A 27,184-nucleotide genomic window follows, 5' to 3' on the forward strand; every position below is an offset into this window, starting at 1 on the left:
CACAATGTGTGAAATAAAGGTAAGTATGATTAATATACAGAAAAAAAAGGAAGTAAAAAAAACTGCTGCCAAAGAAATAACTGTGTTTTGATATAACAAATAAATTAGACTCCAAGTATCACGGAAAAAGATGCATCATTTTTAAAGCTCTTAAAACTGCATTTACAAAAAAAACCTGAAAATTTGCCATTTGCCTAGTCAGTAATGGGAGAAAATTGCCCAGTCTTGAACTGTTTAACATATCGGCCAAAGATCAAATATTGTAAACTTGTATTTTTACTTTAATAATTTGTTATCTGTATTAAATAGAGATCATTGTGAATTTAGTGTTTCTTATTGTTTCTTAGGCAATCTTCTAAGACTATCAGCAGTCATGAGCAGGAAGTCAGTCGGTTATGTCGACAAATGGATGAGATCAGTGAAGAATTGTCTCAAACGGGAAGGGAAAAGGAGACCCTAGTTCAGGAAAACTTTGCTCTTCATGATGATTTATCCAAGAACAAGGTTGAGTTGCAGGTAATATGTGTTATGCACACGCCCGGGCTAAGCGGCGTGTGCGTGGGATTGGTAGTGATTCCACTGGACCGTGCCGGAGAGTGAATGCCTGGAGGGGCGTGACTAAGTATTCACCCGATCCGACCAGGGTCGCACGACGGCATACGACGCCAGTGCACCAAGGAGGAACCGAGCAGAGGGACCAGGTGCTACTCCAGGACAGACCCCGGACACGGCTGTTGACCCACACAGGGGAATACAGGAACAGGCTGGTAGGCTGGCACACAGACTGGAGGGTATAGGCAGGCACGACTGGTATGCAGGCAGGCGGGTATGCAGGCAGGGGGGTAAAGGCAAGCACAGCTAGAGTGCAGACAGGGAGGCACTAGCAGGTAGGAACACAGGCGGGATAGGACCCAGTACACACCGGGACTCAGGAACAATACAGGCAGAGGGTTACAGGCAAGCACAGCTAGAGTGCAGACAAGGCTGAGCAGGGAGGACAGGGCTCTGTTCACACGGAACAGACAGGAAGGGAAAGACAGAGCCAGATACTCACACAGTACTTGCAGAGACAACAAGCAGGAGTTAGGTACGAGTTCAGACTCTGCAGAAAAAGGAAGGGAACGGACATAGAGGCAAAACAGGTAAAGGACAGGAGAGAGTTCAGACTGGAACTGAGTGTACGGAGGAGACCGACACTGCAGAGGGATACAGGAGCGGGTCTGGGAATACGGCCCCCAGAGAGGCGGAACGAACAGGCAAGGAGCGTGTTCAGACAGGACAGACCAGACGCAGGAGCGGGTCTAGGAAATCGGCCACTAGAAGGCGGAACGAACAGGCAAGGAGCGTGTTCAGACAGGACAGACCAGACACAGGAGCGGGTCTAGGAAATCGGCCACTAGAAGGCGAGAGGAACAGGCTAGGAGCGTGTTCAGACAGGACAGACAAGAGAACACAGAAAGGAGTCAGTTCAGACACGGGAGCTGATACCGCAAAGCAGGAGACATACAGGACTCAGTTCAGACACGGAAGCTGATACCGCAAAGCAGGAGACATACAGGACACAGTTCAGACACGGGAGCTGATACCGCAAAGCAGGAGACATACAGGACTCAGTTCAGACACGGGAACTGATACAAAAAGCAGGAGACAAGAGACGGGACCTGGCACCTTCAGAGTGCAAGCACACACTGAAGGAAACACTATGCTCAGGCAGGGATAGAAGGGAGCTGCTGAGCTATATACCAAGTGACAGACAGCAATAGGCTGAGGACGCACAAGGGGTGTGACCCACAGCAGGTACAAAAGGCAGGAAGTGATCGGGCGCCGCCCTTAAGCAGCAGAAACAGACACAAACAGACAGCATGGAGGGAAGCCAGAGAGACATTCTGGACAGGAGATCAAGTGCGCCCTCTTGCACAGTGGGAGATGGACCACCATGCAAGGACGCCGCCAGGTATGTTACAGTACCTCCCCCCTTACGCACCCTCTTCTTCAGGCCTGCCAGAATCTTCCGCAGGGAATTCGAGGGCCAGTCGTTCACTGGGTTGGAGGGGGACAGAGACTTAAGGGTAATCTCTGCTTCGAGGTACATCTTGTCAAGCTCACAGGAAGAAATAGACGGGTTATCACGTACATAATGAGGAAAAGTCACTGTCTCTTTGTTATCTGGTGGTATCCCGGAGGATTCAGGAAACAACTGGAGGTCCTCCGCCGGGTCAGAAGAGTGCAGAGGCTCAGAGAAAACAACTGCTTCAGAGTACACTAGGTCGGACTCACTGGAGGAAGCAGGCGAGGTATCGGGTACCGAGTATAGGAAAGTCTCTGTCCATTCACCACCAGGTGGCACCCCGAAGGGTTCTGGAGACAGCTGGCGGTCCTCCGCCTGGTCAGAGGGGTGTAGAGACTCACGGGTAACCTCTGCTTCAGAGTACACTAGGTCGGACTCACTGGACGAAGCAAGCGAGGTATCAGATCCAGGATATAGGAAAGTCTCTGTCCATTCACCACCAGGTGGCACCCCGAAGGATTCTGAACACAACTGGAGGTCCTCCGCCTGGTCGGAGGGGTGTAGAGACTCAGGAGTAACCTCTGCTTCGGAGTACACTAAGTTGGACTCACTGGACGAAGCGAGCGAGGTATCAGGTACAGAGTATAGGAGAGTCTCTGTCCTTTCGCTACCAGGTAGCACCCCGAAGGGTTCAGGAGACAACTGGAGATCCTCCGCCTGGTCGGAGGGGTGTAGAGACTCGGAGGTAACTACCACTTTGGGGTACCCATTGTCAGGCTCACAGGACGAAGCGGACAAAGTATTGAGTACCGGGTGTAGAGAAGTCTCTCTCCATTTGTCATCGAGTGGTATCCCGGAGGGTTCAGGAGGCAACAGGGGATCCTCCGCCAGGTAGTAGAGGTGCACAGACTCTGAGGTAACCACAGCTTTGGAGCATCCTTGGACATGCACACCGGTTAAAGAGAAAGAAGCATCTGATGCCGGGTGCAGGAAGTTCTCCTGTGTGGAGTCTGGATGGGCAGAAGTCTCTTCGGCCAGGAGAACTGGTGCACTACCCACGCACATTATCCATTGGGGTTTCTCCGGGATACAGGGAGATGAAGCTTCAGTAGGGACTTCAAGGTTGGGGTCAGGAGGTCTCAGGGAGGACAGACCCTGGCGTGACGGCTTGCCTCTAAGTCTAGCACGTCTGGACTGCCTCTTGAGGTTGAGAGAAGTATTCCGGAAAGCGTAGTCACCCTGTGAGGATTCTGGGTGGGCAGTAGTCTCATTGGGCTGGAGGACTATTGCGCTACCCACACACATTACCCGTCGGGGCTGCTCCGGGATATTGGGAAGTGAAGCTTCAGCAGGGGCTTCAGAGTTAGGGTCCTCGAAGACCATACGAAAGGCCACCAGGAAGGCCTGCAGGTCAAGGATGACAGGATCCCATGCTTCCCATAGGGGGGTGACCCATTTCAAGGCATCACCCGCTAGGTAGTCAATCATAAAGGCCACTTTAGCCCAATCGGAAGGAAAATAGAGAGGGTAGGCCTTAAAGTGTAGCATGCATTGCTCCACAAATGCACGACACTGTCTTGGATCCCCATAGTAACGTGGCGGATCCGCAGGAACGAGGGCTGATAGATCCATCTGGACGGGTGCGTAACCCGCCTGGAACTCAGCTAAAGGGGGAAAAAAAATTATTTATTTTATTTTAATGCATGTATTCGCTGGAAAAACTTCTCAAAGAGCGAAGGCCGTGGGGCTCAACGGGAACCATGGCCTGAGCATGCTGTTATGCACACGCCCGGGCTAAGCGGCGTGTGCGTGGGATTGGTAGTGATTCCACTGGACCGTGCCGGAGAGTGAATGCCTGGAGGGGCGTGACTAAGTATTCACCCGATCCGACCAGGGTCGCACGACGGCATACGACGCCAGTGCACCAAGGAGGAACCGAGCAGAGGGACCAGGTGCTACTCCAGGACAGACCCCGGACACGGCTGTTGACCCACACAGGGGAATACAGGAACAGGCTGGTAGGCTGGCACACAGACTGGAGGGTATAGGCAGGCACGACTGGTATGCAGGCAGGCGGGTATGCAGGCAGGGGGGTAAAGGCAAGCACAGCTAGAGTGCAGACAGGGAGGCACTAGCAGGTAGGAACACAGGCGGGATAGGACCCAGTACACACCGGGACTCAGGAACAATACAGGCAGAGGGTTACAGGCAAGCACAGCTAGAGTGCAGACAAGGCTGAGCAGGGAGGACAGGGCTCTGTTCACACGGAACAGACAGGAAGGGAAAGACAGAGCCAGATACTCACACAGTACTTGCAGAGACAACAAGCAGGAGTTAGGTACGAGTTCAGACTCTGCAGAAAAAGGAAGGGAACGGACATAGAGGCAAAACAGGTAAAGGACAGGAGAGAGTTCAGACTGGAACTGAGTGTACGGAGGAGACCGACACTGCAGAGGGATACAGGAGCGGGTCTGGGAATACGGCCCCCAGAGAGGCGGAACGAACAGGCAAGGAGCGTGTTCAGACAGGACAGACCAGACGCAGGAGCGGGTCTAGGAAATCGGCCACTAGAAGGCGGAACGAACAGGCAAGGAGCGTGTTCAGACAGGACAGACCAGACACAGGAGCGGGTCTAGGAAATCGGCCACTAGAAGGCGAGAGGAACAGGCTAGGAGCGTGTTCAGACAGGACAGACAAGAGAACACAGAAAGGAGTCAGTTCAGACACGGGAGCTGATACCGCAAAGCAGGAGACATACAGGACTCAGTTCAGACACGGGAGCTGATACCGCAAAGCAGGAGACATACAGGACACAGTTCAGACACGGGAGCTGATACCGCAAAGCAGGAGACATACAGGACTCAGTTCAGACACGGGAACTGATACAAAAAGCAGGAGACAAGAGACGGGACCTGGCACCTTCAGAGTGCAAGCACACACTGAAGGAAACACTATGCTCAGGCAGGGATAGAAGGGAGCTGCTGAGCTATATACCAAGTGACAGACAGCAATAGGCTGAGGACGCACAAGGGGTGTGACCCACAGCAGGTACAAAAGGCAGGAAGTGATCGGGCGCCGCCCTTAAGCAGCAGAAACAGACACAAACAGACAGCATGGAGGGAAGCCAGAGAGACATTCTGGACAGGAGATCAAGTGCGCCCTCTTGCACAGTGGGAGATGGACCACCATGCAAGGACGCCGCCAGGTATGTTACAATATGTATGTTATTTATCTACAAGCCAAGATTTTAATTTCTAAACTGAACTAAAAACCCTAAACTGAATTGAAAACCCAGTTCAGCAAAGCTTTTATACCAGAATATTGGGATGAGCTGGGGAGGAGCCGTAGTGGGACGAGATGTGGCTACGTCTACCTGTCACATTTAGCAAAATTGCTGGCGTCTTTTCTCTAGCGAGCCCTTCATTAAGACTGGCGTGCTCAATGCCAGTCTTACTGAATCGTCAAGGTAGAGATAACAAGCTCACCATATATGATTTGTATACACCAGGCTCAGGACCACGCCACTGTATTAGGACAATTTGTGAAGATCCAAAGGAAAAAATGGTTCAGCTTAACAGGTGTGTTGTAAAAAATAATCAATATTTTATTTAAAAAGAGTATAGCAAATGCATGCAACATATTTTTCTATGAATTTGCTATACTCTTTTAAATATTTTTGAATAAAACATTGAAGATATTTTACAATACGCCATTTCTTACTTTGAATCTCAATGAAGCCAACCCTTAGATTTCTTTAATATTCAATTCAACCATGTCAACATTATGAAATATCAGTTTAATATTCTATGTGGGACTGACTACTGGGACGCCCATTGATCAGGAAAGTGTGTAGATTCTTGCCTTTGTAGCAGAGAATTGGTAACCTATGAGAAGATATAAAAGTATAAACTATCTCCTTTTCTCAATCTCAAAATACAGAAATAAAAAATAAATAAATAGGTACATTGGTATTGCTGTATCTGTAAAAGTTATTGTTAAAAAAAGAAAAAAAATAATTAACCCGTATGATAAACTCCGCAAAAAAACAAAGATAAACAAAATGCTAATATTTCCATTTTTCAATCACTGCACCTCCTCAAAAAATACAATAAAAAGTGAGCGAAATGTTAAATGTACCCCAAAATGGCGACACAGCAACTTTTTCACAAACTAGTAAAACATTAAAAAACTGTCTAAGGTTAGTATCGATGTAACCGTACTGACTTGGCGAATTTTGTTACCATGAACACCCCAAAAAACAATGGTGGAATTGCTTTTTCTTTTTCACCATTTCACCCCACTTGCATTTTTTTTTCCCGTTTCTCAGTATATACTATAATGAAGTGAATGGTGTCATTCAAACGTCCAACTCAGTCCACAAAAAAAAGTCCTACAGCAATGTTGACACAAGAAAAAAAGGACAAAAGGAAAGTGCGAAAGTTAAAATTGGCCTGGCTATGAAAGCGTTAATAACTTGACCGTGAACTCAACTTTGTGTTATAGATAAAGGAGTGAACATGGACACAAATCCTTGTAATGTATTGTTTGATTTTGTATTTAGAAATTAACCCATAAGCTCAAAGATTTCCAAAATGAACTTCAGGATCTGAAGCTAAAACTTCAAGGTTCTAAAACAGATGTCACACGACTTGAAAATTCCTTGACTTCTAAAGTAAGTTGGAAATTAAATATATATTTATATATAGATACATAGCAGAGGCAATCTACATAGCTGTATATAATATGTTTAAAGAGAACCTGTCGGTTGATTCATGCTGTCCATACGGGCAGCATGAATCGGACCTGGCAGCACGATTTTTCTCTGAAAATGTCAACATTTCAAAATCTGGCGATCCAGGTTTTGACTCATAAAGCCCATGATTTGGGCAGCTTGAATCGACAGACAGGTTCCCGTTAAGGATTTTATATATTGTTTCTGGGACTTTAGGTTGTACAATAGTGGCCAAAAGTATTGGCACCCCTGCAATTCTGTCAGATAATACTCAGTTTCTTCCTGAAAATGATTGTAATCACAAATTCTTTGGTATTATTATCTTCATTTAATTTGCTTGCAAGGAAAAAACACAAAAGAGAATGAAGCAAAAATCAAATCATTGATCGTTTCACACAAAACTACAAAATGGGCCAGACAAAAGTATTGGCACCCTCAGCCTAATACTTGGTTGCACAACCTTTAGCCAAAATAACTGCGAACAACCGCTTCCGGTAACCATCAATGAGTTTCTTACAATGCTCTGCTGGAATTGTAGACCATTCTTCTTTGGCAAACTGCTCCAGGTCCCTGATATTTGAAGGGTGCCTTCTCCAAACTGCCATTTTGAGATCTCTCCACAGGTGTTCTATGGGATTCAGGTCTGAACTCATTGCTGGCCACCTTAGAAGTCTCCAGTGCTTTCTCTCAAACCATTTTACAGTGCTTTTGAAGTGTGTTTTGGATCATTGTCCTGCTGGAAGACCCATGACCTCTGAGGGAGACCCAGCTTTCTCACACTGGGCCCTACATTATGCTGCAAAATTTGTTGGTAGTCTTCAGACTTCATAATGTCATGCACACGGTCAAGCAGTCCAGTGCCAGAGGCAGCAAAGCAACCCCAAAACATCAGGGAACCTCCGCCATGTTTGACTGTAGGGACCGTGTACTTTTCTTTGAATGCCTCTTTTTTTTTTCCTGTACACTCTATGTTGATGCTTTTTGCCAAAAAGCTCTAATTTTGTCTCATCTGACCAGAGAACATTCTTCCAAAACGTTTTAGGCTTTCTCAGGTAAGTTTTGGCAAACTCCAGCCTGGCTTTTTTATGTCTCGGGGTAAGAAGTGGGGTCTTCCTGGGTATCCTACCATACAGTCCCTTTTCATTCAGACGCCGACAGATAGTACGGGTTGACACTGTTGTACCCTCGGACTGCAGGGCAGCTTGAACTTGTTTGGATGTTAGTCGAGGTTCTTTATCCACCATCCGCACAATCTTGCGTTGAAATCTCTCGTCAATTTTTCTTTTCCGTCCACATCTAGGGAGGTTAGCCACAGTGCCATGGGCTTTAAACTTCTTGATGACACTGCGCACGGAAGACACAGGAACATTCAGGTCTTTGGAGATGGACTTGTAGCCTTGAGATTGCTCATGCTTCCTCACAATTTGGTTTCTCAAGTCTTCAGACAGTTCTTTGGTCTTCTTTCTTTTCTCCATGCTCAATGTGGTACACACAAGGACACAGGACAGAGGTTGAGTCAACTTTAATCCATGTTAACTGGCTGCAAGTGTGATTTAGTTATTGCCAACACCTGTTAGGTGCCACAGGTAAGTTACAGGTGCTGTTAATTACACGAATTAGAGAAGCATCACATGATTTTTTCAAACAGTGCCAATACTTTTGTCCACCCCTTTTTTTAGGTTTGGTGTGGAATTGTATCCAATTTGGCTTTAGGACAATTCTTTTTGTGTTTTTTCATTGAAGACAAATTAAATGAAGATAATAATACCAAAGAATTTGGGATTGCAATCATGTTCAGGAAGAAACTGATTATTATCTGACAGAATTGCAGGGGTGCCAATACTTTTGGCCACCACTGTATGTGTATAAGACTGTATGTGAATAAGTCTAGGGTTACTCAAGCGTATTTTCTCTCATCTGAGAGAATCGGTCCAATTATGCTAATCACACTCTGATTAGAGTTTGATGAGAATGTGATTTGATTTTCTCCATTTTATCAGTCCACTCGAACTGCACTCAGATATCATCCGAGCGCAGTCAGATTTTTTCCAAAGACTCATTGACTTTTTTTTCCCTCTCACATGTGCTCGGCTCCATCGAATAACATTGGTCCAAGTGCGATCCAATGTTTTGTCTGATTGCAGTAGGGCAGGAAGTACGGTCTTCTGCACTGCCTAAGGTGGTATCATAATGGTATGTATGGTTAGATGATCAAAGAAGAAAGCTCATCAGTGTAGTAGCCTGGTACATGGAGTAGTAGTAGTAATGGATCCAAAAATTTATAAAATTCTAGAACCTAGTGTAAAAATTTAATTCCTTTATTGAATCATAATTAAAAACACCCATAATCATGTACCTATCAATCACCGTTAGATGTGTTGGGAGAATCCGGATCTATAAAGTATATTTTCTCTGAAACGCCAGAGCATTTCAGAGACAAATCTGCTTGGCTACAATGGAGGTTGGGGCAGCATGAATCAAGTGACAGGTTCCCTTTAACCAGTTAATTAGTGATATAAAAGTTTCCTATTATAAATCCTACATGAAACAGCCACACTTAGGCTATGTGCCCATGATGCAAAAATGCTGCTTATTTTTTCCGCTTCTCCCTGGCAAGAAAAACGCATGTGGATTGTACATGTGGATTATACATGCGTTTTTCCTGCCAGGTAGAAGCGTTTGTGAAGCGTTCTTCACATGCATTTCTGCATGCGGGTTATCAAGCGCTTTTCCAAGCGATTTTAGCATCACTTGAAAAGTGCTTGACAACTTGGTCACACTATATAAATTCATGCAACCGCCATGGATTTATATAGTGTGACCAAGTTAATAGTTAAAAAAAAAAGATTAAGAATGGTAAAAAATAAAGATTATACTTACCTTCCGATGTCCCTCGGTCTCCATAGCGATGCGTCAGGTATGTTGTATGGCCCCCGGTATTTTCTCCGCTCCATCCGGTCTCCCCAGTGTCTCGCGGTGGTGTGAAGGACCTGCGATGACGTCATTGAGTCATGTGACAGGTCACGCGACCGCCGACGTCAGCGGTCGTGTGACCTGTCACATGACTCAATGACGTCATGGCAGGTCCTCACGCCACCGCAAGCCGTACAAAAGACCGGACGCATCGCTATGGAGACCGAGGGACATCGGAAGGTAAGTATAATCTTTATTTTTTATTTTAAATTCTTTTTTTTACAGGTTCTATGGTACCTGGGTCTGGAGGAGAGTCTACTCTTCTCCAAACCCGGGCACCATCCGCACATTGAAACGCATATTATCCGTTTGTGCAAATGTGCTGACACGGATATTAAGCAATTCAATGCAAGTCAATGGCGGCAATTACGCTGTGTGTCCGCAAAATTAATGGACATGCTGCGTATTTTTCCGCAATGATAATCCGCAGTGGAAATTTCCGCAGCATGTGCACTGCACATGCGGATTATCATTGGGGACCATGGGGCACGTATTACCAAGCGTTTTTTAAGCGTTTTTGCTGCGGAAATTCTGCAGCAAAAACGCTTGAAAAACGCATAGTGGGCACGCAGCCTTACTACCATAATAATTAAAGATACATTTTAATATGCACATTTAGAACAATTCAAAAAGTGGAAAAGGATCACTTCAATCATGATCATCATAAGAGGGTAAGTGGTCCGTATGTACAATTTCATATAAAATTTCACACAATACAAATAGTCTCACAGGTTCACTTATTCAGTTAAATCTCATTTAAATAAGGTGCACATTGCAAGGTAAATAAATAATTAAAGAATATGAAATTCATAATGAAATAGCCAATGCATTCATAAAGTATAACAACAATCCCTAATATATATGAATAGTGCATCATATAAATATTATTCATTTACCTTGCACTTTGCACCTAATTTTAAATGGGATTTAACTGAATTAATGAACCTGTGAGACTATTTATATTGTATGACGTGTTATATGAAATTGTATACACTCTGTATGATGATCTTTGTTGGAGTGATCCTTTTCCACTTTTTTCATTATTTTTATTAAATGTGAATAATATAATTTATTTTTAAGAATTATGGTAGTAGATATGGCTGTTTCATGTAAGATTTATAATTGTCATTGACAACTACACCAGGTTGAATTTTGCGTTCTCACAGAAGCTCTGTGGCTATGGCCATCCATGTAGTTTCTATAAGTTTCCTGTTGGTGAGTGCCGACTCATAGTTATTTGGAAAATGATTTCTCCATTGACAGGAAAAAGAAAATCGAGACCTCCTTGAAAATTATCGCAAATCCTCATCTAGGGCGGATATTTGGGAAGATAAATTTCACCAACTGGAGAAGGAATTTAATTCTACAAAGTTGGATCTTATTGGTGCAGAGTCAGAACTCCGAAGACTTAAAGAAAGAGCTGATGCCTTACAATTAGAGTCTGAACAAGTAAGATATCTATAAAGATGGGAATTACGTTACTGGGAGGGTAAAAGTGATGATTTTTGTTTTGGAGTTAATGTTGCGTCATTTTAGCGGAATATGTGACTTTTTGCGCTACAAAGTTGCAGAACGGGTTCAGGACATAAATAAAGAGCGTTTTTAATTTTGTGTAAAATTCATGAAGCGCTTGCAACATTTTGAAGAATTTGGCTTAAAAATGTCAGCGAATACAACAAGACAAAGAAAAGTGAGTTTAGAAAATCGAGCCAAATATGTCTTCTGATTTGCTGATGACCAAGCACCCTATATCTGCACTACTTTTATAAATGAAACTCTTCTTGGGTGTTTGCAGATTACTTTCATGCAACTGCAGCAATTGTAAATTCTATCTTAAATAATAAAGTATTTGCATGCAAGGTTATGTGACCATGTAATCAAGCCTTAAATGACTGAAATAAATCTTCAACTTGTAAGGCTCCGTTCCCACGACACGCTTTTGATGAGTTTTTGATGTTGCAGATTTTCTGCACCCATTAAGTAAAATAGGTCACTTGCATTTTTTCTAAAATAAACAGCGTAAAAAACTCACCAAAAACTCATAGTGGGAACGTAGCCTCATGATTTACTTACAGCTTTGCAGGCTATTTCAGACTCACTTCTAATGCATCTGTTCTTTTCCTATTGGGTTTTAGCATATAACATCTGAGCAGTCTTACAAATCTCAGATAAGTTCTTTGACCAAATCAACTACAAGGATGGAAGAAGAGCTGCAACAGGTTAGAGCAGAGAAGTCATCTGCCCTGAGTGATCTGGCATCTACAAGGGAACTTTGCGTTAAACTGGATTCTGGTAAAGAAATGATAAATCGCCAACTCTGTGCCAAAGCACAAGATGCAGATATGGTATGTTATGGGAAACATATTACCTGCTCCTATACTTCTCCGCCTCTGAATACACGAATCCCAGCATTGGTGTCTTTATCCCAGAACAAATTTCTAGTGGTCATTGCCTGTTCACTGCAGGAGGCCATTACTTCAACGGAGGTTGCAGTGTTAGTTGTCTTCCCCAGTTCTAATTAGTTTCTCTCTTCCCTAGATATAACTAATCCCATATGTTCAATGTGAGGGTGCTATATCCCCTCTCCGGAGATGTCTTATGGATTTTAATTTTTCTCTATGACAGTGCAGTTTTCACGCTGGTCACTTGGGCTATTTTAGACTAATACTGCTATTTCTACAGGAAGAGCAAGCTCATTATCATCAGAGACAGGATTACAATGACAGATAACACCTATACATATCTGATAACACAGGATCCAGCATTCACAATAAGTGATGTCACACCCGACCCTTCTCCCACTCCCTTCATAATGACAATTGCACACATTCATTAGATGCATCAACACAAAAGCAGGGGCTGCGTCAGTCTATTGCCCCTTCTGTATATGTGGATTTCCTGAAGTAGCAGGAAGTATGAGCCTAAAATAACCCCAAAGGCCAGAGTAAAAAAATGATTTTTGTTTTTAATACAACTAGAGACATGGGAAAAAAACATTGCCAATTTGTAAAAATATATATTTAGCATAACAACTTGAGGAAAGGAGATAAGCAGATAAGCCAGTATGCACAATATAACCTTAAGTTTATTTTTTCAGTTTAAAAAACATATTAAATGGCTCCACAAACAGGGGATATAGATTTAGCTTAAACCTTTCAGGTGCAACTGGCCCTCAGTCATAACAAAAAACACAAAAACATGATTTAAACAATAGGTCATTTTTTGAAATACACATTCCCTCCTAAGAGTAATTCCCATCTTCATAGATGAGTGTTGTTGCATAGTGTTGTAAAAACAAGCACTTTCGCAATTTGCTGCTTATTAAAAAATTTTAGCTGTTCTTGAGCTAGAAACAATTTTCTTTTCTTTACAGCCCATTGCCTAGATGACCGACCATCACTACTGTTTAGCTTGTAAGCACTGCACTGAAGCTTGCTCTGATTAGGGGATAACAGTGTGCACCAGTGATCCCAGCCAGCTTCAAAGCAATTGTTACAAGCTCAATAGAAAAGAGCTTGTAAGCACTGAGCATGCTCAGCCACTACTGTTAAATAAGAGTGGTGGTCTGTGACCTAGGCAACAAGCTGTCTACAAAGGAAAAAAAAGTATTTTCAGTAAATTTCAAAAGTGCTTGTTTTTACAAGCACTATTTAACAACACTCATCTATGAAGATGGGAGTAATTCTTCAAGGATTTGTAGAACTGCTGTATGATCTAAAACATGATGTGATGGGCTCACCTGGTGAGGTGGAATCTCTATGCCTCAGGTAGTATAAGAGATTCCCACAAACCTTTATACAGTCCAGAAATTGATTGATCTCATATTTCATGTCAGAATCAGAGGCAGGAGCTGTCTAACAATAGATGAGAATATCTTGAAGACCAGAGGACGTAGTGAGGAGGTATGAAAAACATTGGGAATTTTTAACGTGAAAAGAAATCTCTGACGGAAAGTGACTGGATGATTTGCTGAATAACTTGGAGTGGCATGATAAACCTAGGAGCCAGATTCTTACAAGTCTTTAAATTGATGTTTTTGGTGGAATGCCAAACTTTATTACAAGGAGAATTGTTAGGAACTCACAGATTTCCTTTAATGCAGATTAGGTGATAAACTTCACGCGTGTATAGTTTAGTGAAGATGGTAGCTCCCTTAATCTTATAAAACAGCTCAGAGATGAGGGGTCTTCACAGACGACACATGGATCATCAAGAACCAGGAAAGCTAAGTATGCAAGCCGACAGACAAACAAGTAGAGCGGATAGCAGAGATGAACCATAGCCAGGTGTGCAGATACACAATGGAACAATAATTTTTTTAGGACATTGATATTTTCCGTTAGGGAAGCAGTTAGTCACAAGAGTAACCGAAAAATGAATTCAAATAGTATCTTCCAGCAGAACAAACAGTAAAAGTAGTGATTCATTCAAATGGGCTTGTAGCAAGGAAATGGTTAACCGTAGGAAAGCAGTGAAGTATAGGCCTCTGCCTGAGCTGGCCTTAAGAGGTGATGATGGATGTTGTTAGAGGAGTTCGCCAGGTTACTTGAGATCCTGTAGAATGTAAGCCCACAAGAGCAGGGTCCTCTTCCCTCCGTACCAGTCTATCATTGTTAGTTTGTTTACTGTAAGTGATATCTGTATTTGGTATGTAACCCCTTCTTATGTACAGCAGCACCATGGAATCAATGGCGCTATATAAATTAATAATAATAATACTTGGTTTGGACTACTGCAAAGGGAGGTGGCCAAAGGAGAAGGGAGCAAACACAAGCGCTGGAGACAAGACAGGTGAATAATACATGTATTAAAGGGGTTGTCTGGTCTAAAACTGCAAGTCTCCAGTCACTCTCTGTGTCTGCAGACTTGTGAATCCTCACAACGTGCGCACTGCGAGCTGTGAGGATTCTTTGATGTCGTCGCCCGTAGCGACGGTCATGTGATCGCAAGTTTATGATATACAGTACAGACCAAAAGTTTGGACACACCTTCTCATTTAAAGATTTTTCTGTATTTTCATGACTATGAAAATTGTACATTCACACTGAAGGCATCAAAACTATGAATTAACACATGTGGAATTATATACTTAACAAAACAGTGTGAAACAACTGAAAATATGTCTTATATTCTAGGTTCTTCAAAGTAGCCACCTTTTGCTTTGATGACTGCTTTGCACACTCTTGGCATTCTCTTGATGAGCTTCAAGAGGTAGTCACTGGAAATGGTCTTCACTTCACAGGTGTGCCCTGTCAGGTTTAATAAGGGGGATTTCTTGCCTTATAAATGGGGTTGGGACCATCAGTTGTGTTGTGCAGAAGTCTGGTGGATACACAGCTGATAGTCCTACTGAATAGACTGTTAGAATTTGTATTATGGCAAGAAAAAAGCAGCTAAGTAAAGAAAAACGAGTGGCCATCATTACTTTAAGAAATGAAAGTCAGTCAGTCCGAAAAATTGGGCAAACTTTGAAAGTGTCCCCAAGTGCAGTTGCAAAAACCATCAAGCGCTACAAAGAAACTGGCTCACATGAGGACCGCCCCAGGAAAGGAAGACCAAGAGTCACCTCTGCTTCTGAGGATAAGTTTATCCAAGTCACCAGCCTCAGAAATCGCAGATTAACAGCAGCTCAGATTAGAGACCAGGTCAATGCCACACAGAGTTCTAGCAGCAGACACATCCCTACAACAACTGTTAAGAGGAGACTTTGTGCAGCAGGCCTTCATGGTAAAATAGCTGCTAGGAAACCACTGCTTAGGACAGGCAACAAGCAGAAGAGACTTGTTTGGGCTAAAGAACACAAGGAATGGATATTAGACCAGTGGAAATCTGTGCTTTGGACTGATGAGTCCAAATTTGAGATCTTTGGTTCCAACCACCGTGTCTTTGTGCGACGCAGAAAAGGTGAACGGATGGACTCTACATACCTGGTTCCCACCGTGAAGCATGGAGGAGGAGGTGTGATAGTGTGGGGGTGCTTTGCTGGTGACACTGTTGGGGATTTATTCAAAATTGAAGGCATACTAAACCAGCATGGCTACCACAGCATCTTGCAGCGGCATGCTATTCCATCCGGTTTGCGTTTAGTTGGACCATCATTTATTTTTCAACAGGACAATGACCCCAAACACACCTCCAGGCTGTGTAAGGGCTATTTTACCAAGAAGGAGAGTGATGGGGTGCTACGCCAGATGACCTGGCCTCCACAGTCACCAGACCTGAACCCAATCGAGATGGTTTGGGGTGAGCTGGACCACAGAGTGAAGGCAAAAGGGCCAACAAGTGCTAAGCATCTCTGGGAACTCCTTCAAGATTGTTGGAAGACCATTTCCGGTGACTACCTCTTGAAGCTCATCAATAGAATGCCAAGAGTGTACAAAGCAATCATCAAAGGAAAAGGTGGCTACTTTGAAGAACCTAGAATATAAGACATATTTTCAGTTGTTTCACACTTTTTTGTTAAGTATATAATTCCACATGTGTTAATTGTTACGGATCCGGGTGATGGAACCTCTGTGCTGCGGAGCAAGGAGGGACCAGAGGGGCGTAACTAGGTATCAACTCGGACTGACCAAGGTCGCACGGCGGCTCAATCGACTCCGTAAACCAGGGAAGGACCGAGCAGAGGGACCAGGTGCTACTCTGGGCCTGTCCTTGTATATGAGCAGGTGACTCCCACGGGTAGCTGGCAGGAGCCTCCGGGTAGGCACGGCAGGTAACTGGTAGGAGCCTCAAGGTAGGCTGACTGATAGGCACGGCAGGAGGAGCCTCCAGGTAGGCTGACTGATAGGCACGGCAGGTAACTGGTACGTTCTCCGGGTAGGCAGGCAAGCCAGGCCCATAGACAGACTGGCGGGTTTGGATCGTAGGCAGACCGTCGGGCTGGAGAGTACACTTGGCTGGCGGAGACAGGTAGTGAGACTGGCGGGCTGGACTGGTAGTCAGGCAGGCGGACTGGACTGGTAGTCAGGCTGGCGGACTGGACTGGACTGGTAGTGAGGCTGGCGGACTGGACTGGTAGTCAGACTAGCAGCGGGACCTGAGGCCTGAAGCAGAGTTTAGGACACAAAGCTACAACCTTGCACGGGCACCTCCATTTTGGAGGAGGTGCCTTTTATATGAGAGGTCCTCCGGCCATTGGCCAGGGACTCCTTAGGACAGCGTGCGTGGCCCCTTTAAGAGGGAGGGAGCGCGCGCCCTAAGCACAGTGCCCGGGAAGCTGCGCGTGCCGGCAGCAGCAGAAGCAGGAAAGCCAGAAGATGCCGGACCGGGAGCGCGGCGGTAAGAGGGAGAGACACCGATACTACATTAATTCATAGTTTTGATGCCTTCAGTGTGAATGTACAATTTTCAAAGTCATGAAAATACAGAAAAATCTTTAAATGAGGTGTGTCCAAACGTTTGGTCTGTACTGTACATACTCCCGGGCACTATCAGACTAAATGGGGACTTCCTCTGTCAATGCAAGTATATTGAGCGAGGCCGGAAACAGTCTACAGTAGTTGGGGTATGCATATTAAATACTTGCAGTCACATATCCGCCGTTTCCAGTTCTGACACCGGGGAATCCTCACAGCGAGCAGTGTGCGCATTGTGACGGTTCACAAGTCTGTAGTCACATAGTGTGACTGCAGACTTGTAGTTTTAGACCAGACTACTCCTTATACATATCCATAGGGACAGTCAGTGCAATTGGCTTTGCAGTGTGCATACAGCCTTATTGTTTAGCTGTATGCACTAATATTGTGCAATACATGTGGCTAAAGGTATTATATTTACATGCTGGTAGACTTTTAAATCAATTTTCCATGTATGGCCAAGATTAAAAAGCTTGTGTCACCTTAACGTCTGCATTACATGGTTTAGAATATGTTACCCTACATATTAATACATGTGTTTCCTGCATAGCTACAGAGTAACAGGTTGGGGCACATGTTTTAGTGACATACTGTAATGTGGACAATTTTATATTAATAGGGCACAACTTCGGCACTTCATAAATATAATATTTTTTCTCTCTAACCTGGATTATTGTGAAATGCTTTATATATATGATGCGTGTCAAGAATGTACATTCCATAGAAGCTGATCTGCAGCTGATACGGAGCCTATAGGGACTGATTCCAAGTTAACATGTGCTTCCTCAATGTTAGCTAGCCAGCATGAAAATAACATGGGGAGTGTATGCATGTCAAGTGGCACCTCAGTAGGGACTGATTGTTATATTTGGCTCCAGAACTTTAGGTACCCCATTCATATAATATTTTTTTTTTCCATTTCAACTCTATCTATTGTAGAAAAAATGTGCCTGCGGCCATTTTTATACACAACTCTCAAAGTTTAAATTATAAAGTCCTAAATATCATTATTCTTATTAAAGGGGTTTTCCAGTTTTAGAAAAGTGGACCCTAATGGTTTCCGGTAATAAAAAATAACAAAATCAGATAGTACTCATCTGCTCTGTAGATAGTACTCATCTGCTCTGTAGATAGTACTCATCTGCTCGGTAGATAGTACTCCGCTGCTTCAGTCTTAGTGTTTTGGGTGCAGTGGTAACATCATATTGACAGTTTGCATCACCACTGCAAACCAATCACCAAGCTCAGCGTCTTGTGCCATCTACATCAGCAGAGACACTGAACTCGGTGATTGGCTGCAGCTGTGATATGAGCTGTTGAAGTGATGTCACTGCTGCAGTCAAAATACTGAAACTGGAGCAGCGGTGAAGAGACGGTGCTGGACCCAGGGAGGGTGAGTGCTACCGTGGTGTTAAAAAGTATTTGCCCCCTTCCTGATTTCTTATTTTTTTGCACGTTTGTTACATTTAAATGTTTCAGATAACAAAACAAATTTAAATATTAGACAAAGATCACACAAGTAAAGACAAAAATGCAGTTTTAAATGAAGGTCTTTATTATTAAGGGAAAAAGAAATCCAAACCTGCAGGGCTCTGTGTGAGAAGGTGATTGGGGTCCACTTTTCTAAAGTTGGAAAACTCACTTAATGATGATGATAGTATATTATGGTGAAACGGCGGTGAAGTAAAGCTAAAACATGAACTTTCTGTCAACAATCAGCAATGTTTTGTAAAGTCAGACATCTCTTCTCTTCTGCATGTTCAGCTGCAGCAAGAACTGGAATCCTGTCACTCAGAGATAGAACTCTTGAGGAAGCAACTGGCCAGTGAGAGGATTGCTGTGAAGAACCTGGAAGCCATCTTAGTATCAAACCAAGACAAAGAGTTCCAGTCCCAAGTGCGAGTCCAGGAACTTGACTCAGAACTTCTGCTGCTTGGAGATCAGCTGATGTTGGCAGAGACCAAACTGTAAGTAAATGCTCTTTACAGCTGCTAAATCTGCAGTCTAGTGTCTAGCTAATATTACATAGTATCACTTTAAGCTACAGCCATTCTGCTAAACACACAGTGCCAATAATATTTGACATTTGCATATGGAAAGGCTTTTCTAAACAGATATAGATGCAAAAGCCTGCAATTAGAAGCCTACGATAAAGATAACGCAATCTCAATTAGGCCACATTTACATGTGACAATCGCTGGCTTTAAACAACCTTTGATCGGCTACATGTAAGCTGATCAGCAATTGTTTCATAACCTGTTTGGACAGCTGGACTACCCTTATATGCAAAAAATATGATAGTTAATATGATGGTTCTGTGTGCTATAGAAGTTTAGAACATTATGTTCTCGGCAGCACATCACCTGTTTACACTGGACAGTGTGCTGCAGAGAATAATGATTTTTAAGCTAACTTAAAAATCATTTCACATGATGAATGAGAGTTACTCATTCATTGGGTGAATGCTGGTCTGTTGAGACAGGTCGATAATTCTGAAATGAGTGTTCCTATCACAATTATCAGCTAGTTTAAATGGGCCCTTACACTGATTGCTTACCCAAGAATCTTCAGGTAATAAACAGGTCAGTTTAGTTCTGAAATTATTGCGGTGAACTGCGATGATCTCACTGAGGTCACCGCAGTTCAGGGGCCCGCTCGCTGCAGTGAGTCATTCTCCCCTGCTCCTCAGCGTGTGTGATCACCTCATGCCACCACTCATGTTGATGAGCAATTGTCACACAGATGCATTACAGCATGGGACACTAGGATTCTTTCAACTTCGGACAGGTGAGAGATATTGTTTTTTATTTTTGTTTTTTTTACAGAGGACAAGGCTTCAGGGGATTAGGTGTGAAGGGGAGTATAATGTGTTTTTTATTTTATTCTTAATTTTACACTCTATGTGCACACAGGAGGAACACGAGTATAATGGCATATAATAGCTTTATTATTATATAAAATATCAATACATAATTCCAGAATACATTACAAAATGTGCAAACATGCGGAACAAACGGCCCCACTATATACTTGGGCCTGAAAGTAAGAGAGAAGGCAGGAAAAAATATATAAAAGACAAAGAAAGAATAGAAAATAGACATCCAATCCCCAGAGGGCCCCAAAGAGCATAATACAAAAGGAAGTGTGATTTGGAATCGAGTAAGCCTGTGTCTTAAGTATAATAATAGACAGCCATGGTCCGTTTCGTAAGGAGACAGAGACAACTCACCCAAAAGGTAAAGAAATGACGCTCAAAAAGGGGACCAGCAGGAGGGCAGGAAGCTGTGGCAAGAGCGAGCCTCTATGTAGACAGCGGGGGATGAATGCAACTCTCAACATTGTCCCTTGCTTGCGCTGATCTCAGCGTGAGCAGGGGACAATGATGAGAGCTGCCTCCAGCACCTTGCGCAAGGGAACTTTACCAATGTTTCCCAGGCACCAGTACGTGTCACACTGATGACACATGGATGTCATCCATGTGTCTTCAGTGTGCATGTGTGTGGAACGTTTTGCGGACATGTCAGCGTGTCTTGCCCATGGACACACGGTCCGTGGAAACACAATGACATGTGCACAGACCCATTCATTTGAATGGGTCTATATGTGTAAGTGTCTCCAGTACGTGTGGAAACTGGAATTCTATGAAAACTACACTAAGCAGCTGAGTAAGTGACACATCCCTGGAATCAGGCTTTCTTGCCATATGTTATGCTGCTCTCAGATTATATAGCAAAAACATCCTGACAGATTCCCTTTGATAGAGTGAAGTCTTCTGTTCTGCATCCTCAGCTCTTGACTGGTGTGGGGAGCAGTTATGAAGAGTATTTCTTGCTCCGGTGTACATTCCCTGTCCTGCATTATATAGTCAGCACCTTGTTTTCAATGGGCATTGTGCATTGCTTCATTTACCCTGTGGTGTTGCTGCAAAAAAGATTAACACTTGCTAACCGGTTTCCCCAAAGATTACAGCTGTAGACTGACACTTTGTGATCCGTTTATTATTGTCAGAAAATTGTTCAATCGGGGAATGTCAAAAAGTGGAGAACCCTTTTACAGTTAGGTCCAGAAATATTTGGACAGTGATACAAGTTTTGGCATTTTAGCTGTTTACCAAAATATATTTAAAATACAGGTATATAATCAATATGGGCTTAAAATGCAGACTCTCGGCTTTAATTTGAGCGTCTTCGCATCCAAACTGGAGTAAGAGTTTAGGAATTACATCTCTTTAATATGTAGCTGCCTCTTTTTAAAGGGACAAAAAGTAATTGACAATTATCTAAAAAGCTCTCTAATGGGCTGCATGGGCTTTTCTTTCATTAATCCATCATTGATTAAAGCGTAACCATTGTTTTAATTTTTATTTCAGAAATCAAAAATACACATGAAAATAAGCAACTTTGTAATATATCTTATCAGACAAATCTGCTTCTTTCTCCTCCTGAACTGATCTTTCATTCTCAAAATTCTCAATTATAACACTTCTGATTTTTATGCTTTATGTTTAGTATCACAGTTTAGATTTATATTGAATACATTCTTGTTTATAATCTGAATCATTTTTACAAAATATAACTAGTAAAGTTATTAAACTTTTAATGCTACCTTAGCATGATTTTTATTCTCCTTATAAAATGTTGAAATGTTGTTTCCATTATACAGAGGCACTCAGAATCGAGAAGCAGGACAACTGAGAAACAAAATCGCTCAACAAGAGGCCGAGCTTGAAATGACAAGAAGACAACTATCAACAGAACGATTTGAAAGGCAAGTACACACGTGGTCAAAATTGTTGGTGCCCCTCGTTTAATGAAAGAAAAACCCACAATGGTCACAGAAATAACTTGAATTTGACAAAAGTAATAAATTAAAATCTATGAAAATGAAAAATGAAAGTCAGACATTGCTTTTCAACCCTGCTTCCACAGAATTTAAAGAAAAATTAATCTCATGAAATAGGTCTGGACAGAAATGATGGTACTCTTAACTTAATATTTTGTTGAACAACCTTTTGAGGCAATCACTGCAATCAAATGATTCCTGTAACTGTCAATGAGACTTCTGCACCTCTCGACAGTTATTTTGGCCCACTCCTCATGAGCAAACTGCTCCAGTTGTCTCGTGTTTGAAGGTTGCCTTTTCCAGACGGCATGTTTCAGCTCTTTCCAAAGATGCTCAATAGGATTTAGATCAGGGCTCATACAAGGCCACTTCAAAATAGTCCAATGTTTTCCTTTTAGCCATTCTTGGATGTTTTTAGGTGTGTGTTTGGGTCATTATCCTGTTCCAAGACCCATGACCTGTGACTGAGACCAAGCATTCTGACACTGGGCAGCACATTTCTCTCTAGAATCCCTTGATAGTCTTGAGATTTCATTGTACCCTGCACAGATTCAAGACACCCTGTGCCAGATGCAGCAAAGCAGTCCCAGAACATAACAGAACCTCCTCCATGTTTCACAGTAGGGACAGTGTTCTATTCTTGATATGCTTCATTTTTCCATCTGTGAACATAGAGCTGATGTGCCTTGCCAAAAACTTCCATTTTTGTCTCATCTGTCCATAGGACATTCTCCCAGAAGCTTTGTGGCTTGTCAACATGTAGTTTGGCAAATTCCAGTCTGGCTTTTTTATGATTTTTTTTTCAACAATGGTGTTCTCCTCGGTCGTCTCCCACAAAGTCCACTTTGGATCAAACAACGACGGATGGTGCGATCTGACACTGATGTTCCTTGAGCTTGAAGTTCACCTTTAATCTCTTTTTAGAAGTTATCCTGGGCTCTTTTGTTACCATTCGTATTATCCGTCTCTTTGATTTGTCATCAATTTTCCTCCTACGGCCATGTCCAGGGAGGTTGGCTACAGCCCTATGGATCTTAAATTTCTGAATAATATGTGCAACTGTAGTCACAGGAACATCAAGCTGCTTGGAGATGGTCTTATAACCTTTACCTTTAACATGCTTGCCTATAATTTTTTTTCTAATCTCCAGAGACAACTCTTTCCTTTGCTTCCTCTGGTCCATGTTGAGTGTGGTACACACCATGTCACCAAACAGCACAGTGAGTATCTGTAGCCCTATATACAGGCCCACTGACTGATTACAAGATTGTAGACACCTGTGATGCTAATTAGTGGACACAACTTGATTTAACATGTCCCTTTTGTCACATTTGTTTCAGTGGTACCATCATTTCTGTCCAGGCCTATTTCATGAGTTTAATTTTTTTTTAAATTCTGTGGAAGCAGGGTTGAAAAGCAATGTCTGACTTTCATTTGTTCATTTTCATAGATTTTTAATTTATTATTACTTTTGTCAGATTCAAGTTATTTCTGTGACCATTGTGGGTTTTTCTTTCATTAAACGAGGGGTACCAACAATTTTGACCACGTGTGTATATATGCATATGTAGACTATATTAACAAACACATGGCAAATCTTTTCCTTATTAAAAAAAAAAATAAAAAAATATATACTTGCAGGGGAAGTTTTAGTGAAAATACTTATTTTCCATCTATTATACAGTATGTAGAGATCTTCCTTATCAGTGACCCATTGTACAATTGTTTATTTTAAAATGGATCTCTCACCTTTGCTTTCTTTTCTGACAGCAGCATAGTATAGAAGCGACTGCTGTACTCAGTGGTATACAGTTGTATATTATTTGGTGCCCTCATTTAGTTTTCCAAGATTAAAAAAGCATGGCAGCTTTCATCCAAAAGCAACACTACATCTGTCTACTAGTTAGATATGGTATTCTATAGCATTAAAGATCAGCTCTATTGAAGTGAACGGAGCTGACCTGCAATACCACACACATCCTGTAGACAGGTGTGGCACTGTTTTTTGAATAAAGCAGCCTTTTTTCTAATCCTGGGCAACCCCTTCAATCTTAGCTAACCTCACAGATTCACTCCAAAGAAGCAATCTAGGCCAAATTTCCTGTTCAGTTTAGCCTAATGCAGCCATTGACCCAATAAGTCATACTGCACCTTGGTTCCTGGTTTCTAATATATAACAGGGTGGTCTTCCAAGCATCCTATGACTCCTCTCTTCCTGTTTTAAAAAGTAAAATCTTCTGGTGTTACATAGCAATTCATGTATAAAATATATAGTTCTTGGATTCAATAGGAAAATTATAAGTTGTTATGACTTTTATTAATGGCTCTTATTAACTTATCTTGCTCATTTATAGAGAGTTTGCTGTCAAAGAGCTCAGACGCCAGAATTTTCAGCCAACTTCAACTTATAGAAGAACTCCAAGTCCATCCAGACTCTCACCAGAGCGCTCCTTCCGTTCTTCTGAGTGCCGATCCCGATCTCCAGAAAAGTTGACAGAGAGGTGAGAGACGTAGATTGTAAAAAAGTTGTCCAAGGTGGAGAGTGAAGTACATGTTGTACCTATTACCATGTATCACAGCATAAATATAAATAACCTTCGGATTAACTGGCTTTAGACAGCACCAGGAAAGATAATTAGTAACCATTGGGCCAACATGCAAGGTGGATTTCCATTTCAGGCTAAATCTACAAAAAAAAAGAAGTTTGCCAGTATTCAGAATATTAAAGTGCAAGTAAAATCGTCTTTTATTGGAAATCCATAGTCCCCTTTTATCGTCTGGTACAGAGGCCTTTCTGAAGTGCAGTATACCATCACCTTATAAGTTGAAGCTGAAACCAGCAATCACTGTATGTAGTAATGACAACTCATCAGTAATAACATCATTATCATCGCTGTGCAGAAACATTTTCAACATTTTAGATAGTTTTTATCCTGTGAAATTGTATGTTAAAAAAGTGACAGTATATTTTGAGAAAAAAAGATTGGGAAAAAAGGAAATTAAAAAGAACATTAGTCACTAATAATCTTGAAGTGTAACTATCATTTTGTAAAAGTTTTGGTATGTTATAGGCGCTGCATAGTGTCCTGATCGCTCAAAACACCGCTCTGAAGTGGTGGTGGTGTGCAGTCCCATAGACTTATTATTGTGCCCGTACACTGCTCAGAGAAGTATTTTCACTGATTAGTGGGGGTCTCAGGACCAAAAGCCCCACCTATCACCAACACTATGTAGCGCATGTAATATATACATTTTTTTCCAAAATAATAGTTACGCTTTAATCAAAAGATGCCCTATATATTGCAGGTTTTTTTTCTGCAAATGAAAAGGCTGTAATACTATTACATTTTCGGAATCTTTTCTTTTCTGTTTTCCATAGAAATGATGTGGCCATTTGCCCCTCTATATTCATGTTAAAGAACAAAGTGATGAAAAAAAAATTCTACTTAAAATAAAATGCAAAAACCACCCTAAGAAGAATTAAAATTCCCCCAAAAATAAAATGTAAAAGCATAGTGCTATTTCAGATGACATTTTTGTTGTTATATTATGATTTATAGTTTTGTTTAGGTTAAAAAAAAAAAGCTAACTTTCCCAAAAACCACACTTGCAGTATCGGTCTCGCTAAAGAAAGAAAATAATGCCTTGCTGAGCAACTCGTGACACTTAGAACAATGGTTTTGTAGAGGAAAGCTTTTTAGTATTTTGGTTGAGAATTCAGCTGATACTAAAGGACTGGTCCTGCAACTTGTGTGTTAAATCAGAATTAAGGCTTCCTGGGTTAGTCCTAGGGTTTCTTTTTAGATACAAATAGATCTCTGAACTGTAGGTGTTTACTCTGACTTCACACTTCTGTGTCAGGACAATTTCTTGTCAAAAACTATTGAAGTTCATCTTAAAAAACCCAATCCTGTTTTGACAAGACCAATAAAGTCCTCACATGGACTGCGTGTAAATGCGGCAATCATACATTCCAAACATAATTGATTCATGAATAGAAAAGAAAGTTGAAAAAAAAAAAAGACTGACTTTTTTATTTCCTTTTTATACTAATACATTGCTTCTACACCATATTTTTTTATTCCTATCCTGTAAATTATGAACTTATGGAAACTACTGTTATACAGAACAGTGCCTGACAAAGCCCCATTGATTGACAGATGCCCCTCGTCAGTGCAGGAGACAATGATTTAATACTACAGCAAAACCTGAAGTGTGTCCTAAAGAGCAAAAAAATGACAGGTCACTATACCAAATTAGCATAAAAATCGTTAAAGCAGAACACAATGCAGCAGCAGCTTTAAGGCTGCGTGCCCACTATGCGTTTTTCAAGCGTTTTTGCCACGGAAAAAATGCTTGGTAATACGTGCCCCATGGTCCCCAATGATAATCCGCATGTGCTGTGCACATACTGCGGAAATTTCCGCTGCGGATTATCATTGCAGAAAAATACGCAGCATGTCCATTAATTTTGCGGACACGCAGAGTAATTGTCGCCATTGACTTGCATTGAATCGCATAATATCCGCATGACTACATGTGGACATGCGGATATTAAGCGTTTCAATGTGCGGATGGTACCCGGGTCTGGAGAAGGAGACTCTCCTCCAGACCTGGGTACCATAGTACCTGTAAAAAAAAAGAATTTAAAATAAAAAATAAAGAATATACTTACCTTCCAATGGCTCCCGGTCTTCTCAGTGATGCGTCCGGTGTGTTGGGCGGCTCACGATGGTCTAAAAGGACCTTCCATGACGTCATTTAGTCATGTGACAGGTCATGCAACCGCTGACGTTGGCAACACACCGGACGCATTGCTGAGGAGACCGGGGGCCATCGGAAGATAAGTATAATCTTTATTTTTTGCCATTCTTATTCTTTTTAACTATTACTTGGTCACACTATATAAATCTATGCCGGTTACATGGATTTATATAGTATAAAGAAGAGAAAAGGGCGTAGGGCAAACAAAAGACCATGCACTCCCAGATATAATGCAAGATATCTAAAAAAATGTTATTAATAATACATCAGCAACACACAAACAATTTTTTTTTAAAAAACACTTAAAACACATAACTTGTGTAGAAAATATTTAGATACAAGAGGTATGGGAAAATAATCCAAAAATGCCGAGAACCTCTAAACTTTGTAGGCACTGTGAAAAAACGTCTATTAATTGAATCCAGATAAAAAACAATACCTAAGATCTCTGACCACTGGATCAATATATTAATAAACAATCAATATTTGCAGTAAAAAACATGGCCT

General features: G+C 42.1%; 1 protein-coding gene across 1 annotated transcript in view; it reads left to right on the forward strand.

Annotated features, from left to right (window-relative positions):
* Positions 1-27,184, forward strand: part of TSGA10 (testis specific 10) — a 75,681-nt gene that overhangs the window by 44,556 nt on the left and 3,941 nt on the right. Inside the window, exons 13-19 of the mRNA XM_073664881.1 lie at positions 348-516; positions 6,570-6,680; positions 10,977-11,162; positions 11,849-12,058; positions 18,836-19,038; positions 21,734-21,842; positions 24,272-24,414. Of these exons, the coding sequence (XP_073520982.1) occupies positions 348-516; positions 6,570-6,680; positions 10,977-11,162; positions 11,849-12,058; positions 18,836-19,038; positions 21,734-21,842; positions 24,272-24,414 (1,131 nt within the window). The remainder of the gene's footprint in view (positions 1-347; positions 517-6,569; positions 6,681-10,976; positions 11,163-11,848; positions 12,059-18,835; positions 19,039-21,733; positions 21,843-24,271; positions 24,415-27,184) is intronic.

The sequence above is a fragment of the Phyllobates terribilis genome, unplaced genomic scaffold, assembly GCF_046119375.1.
Source record: "Phyllobates terribilis strain yellow unplaced genomic scaffold, ASM4611937v1 Scaffold_2__4_contigs__length_985480577, whole genome shotgun sequence".
NCBI lineage: Eukaryota > Metazoa > Chordata > Amphibia > Anura > Dendrobatidae > Phyllobates > Phyllobates terribilis.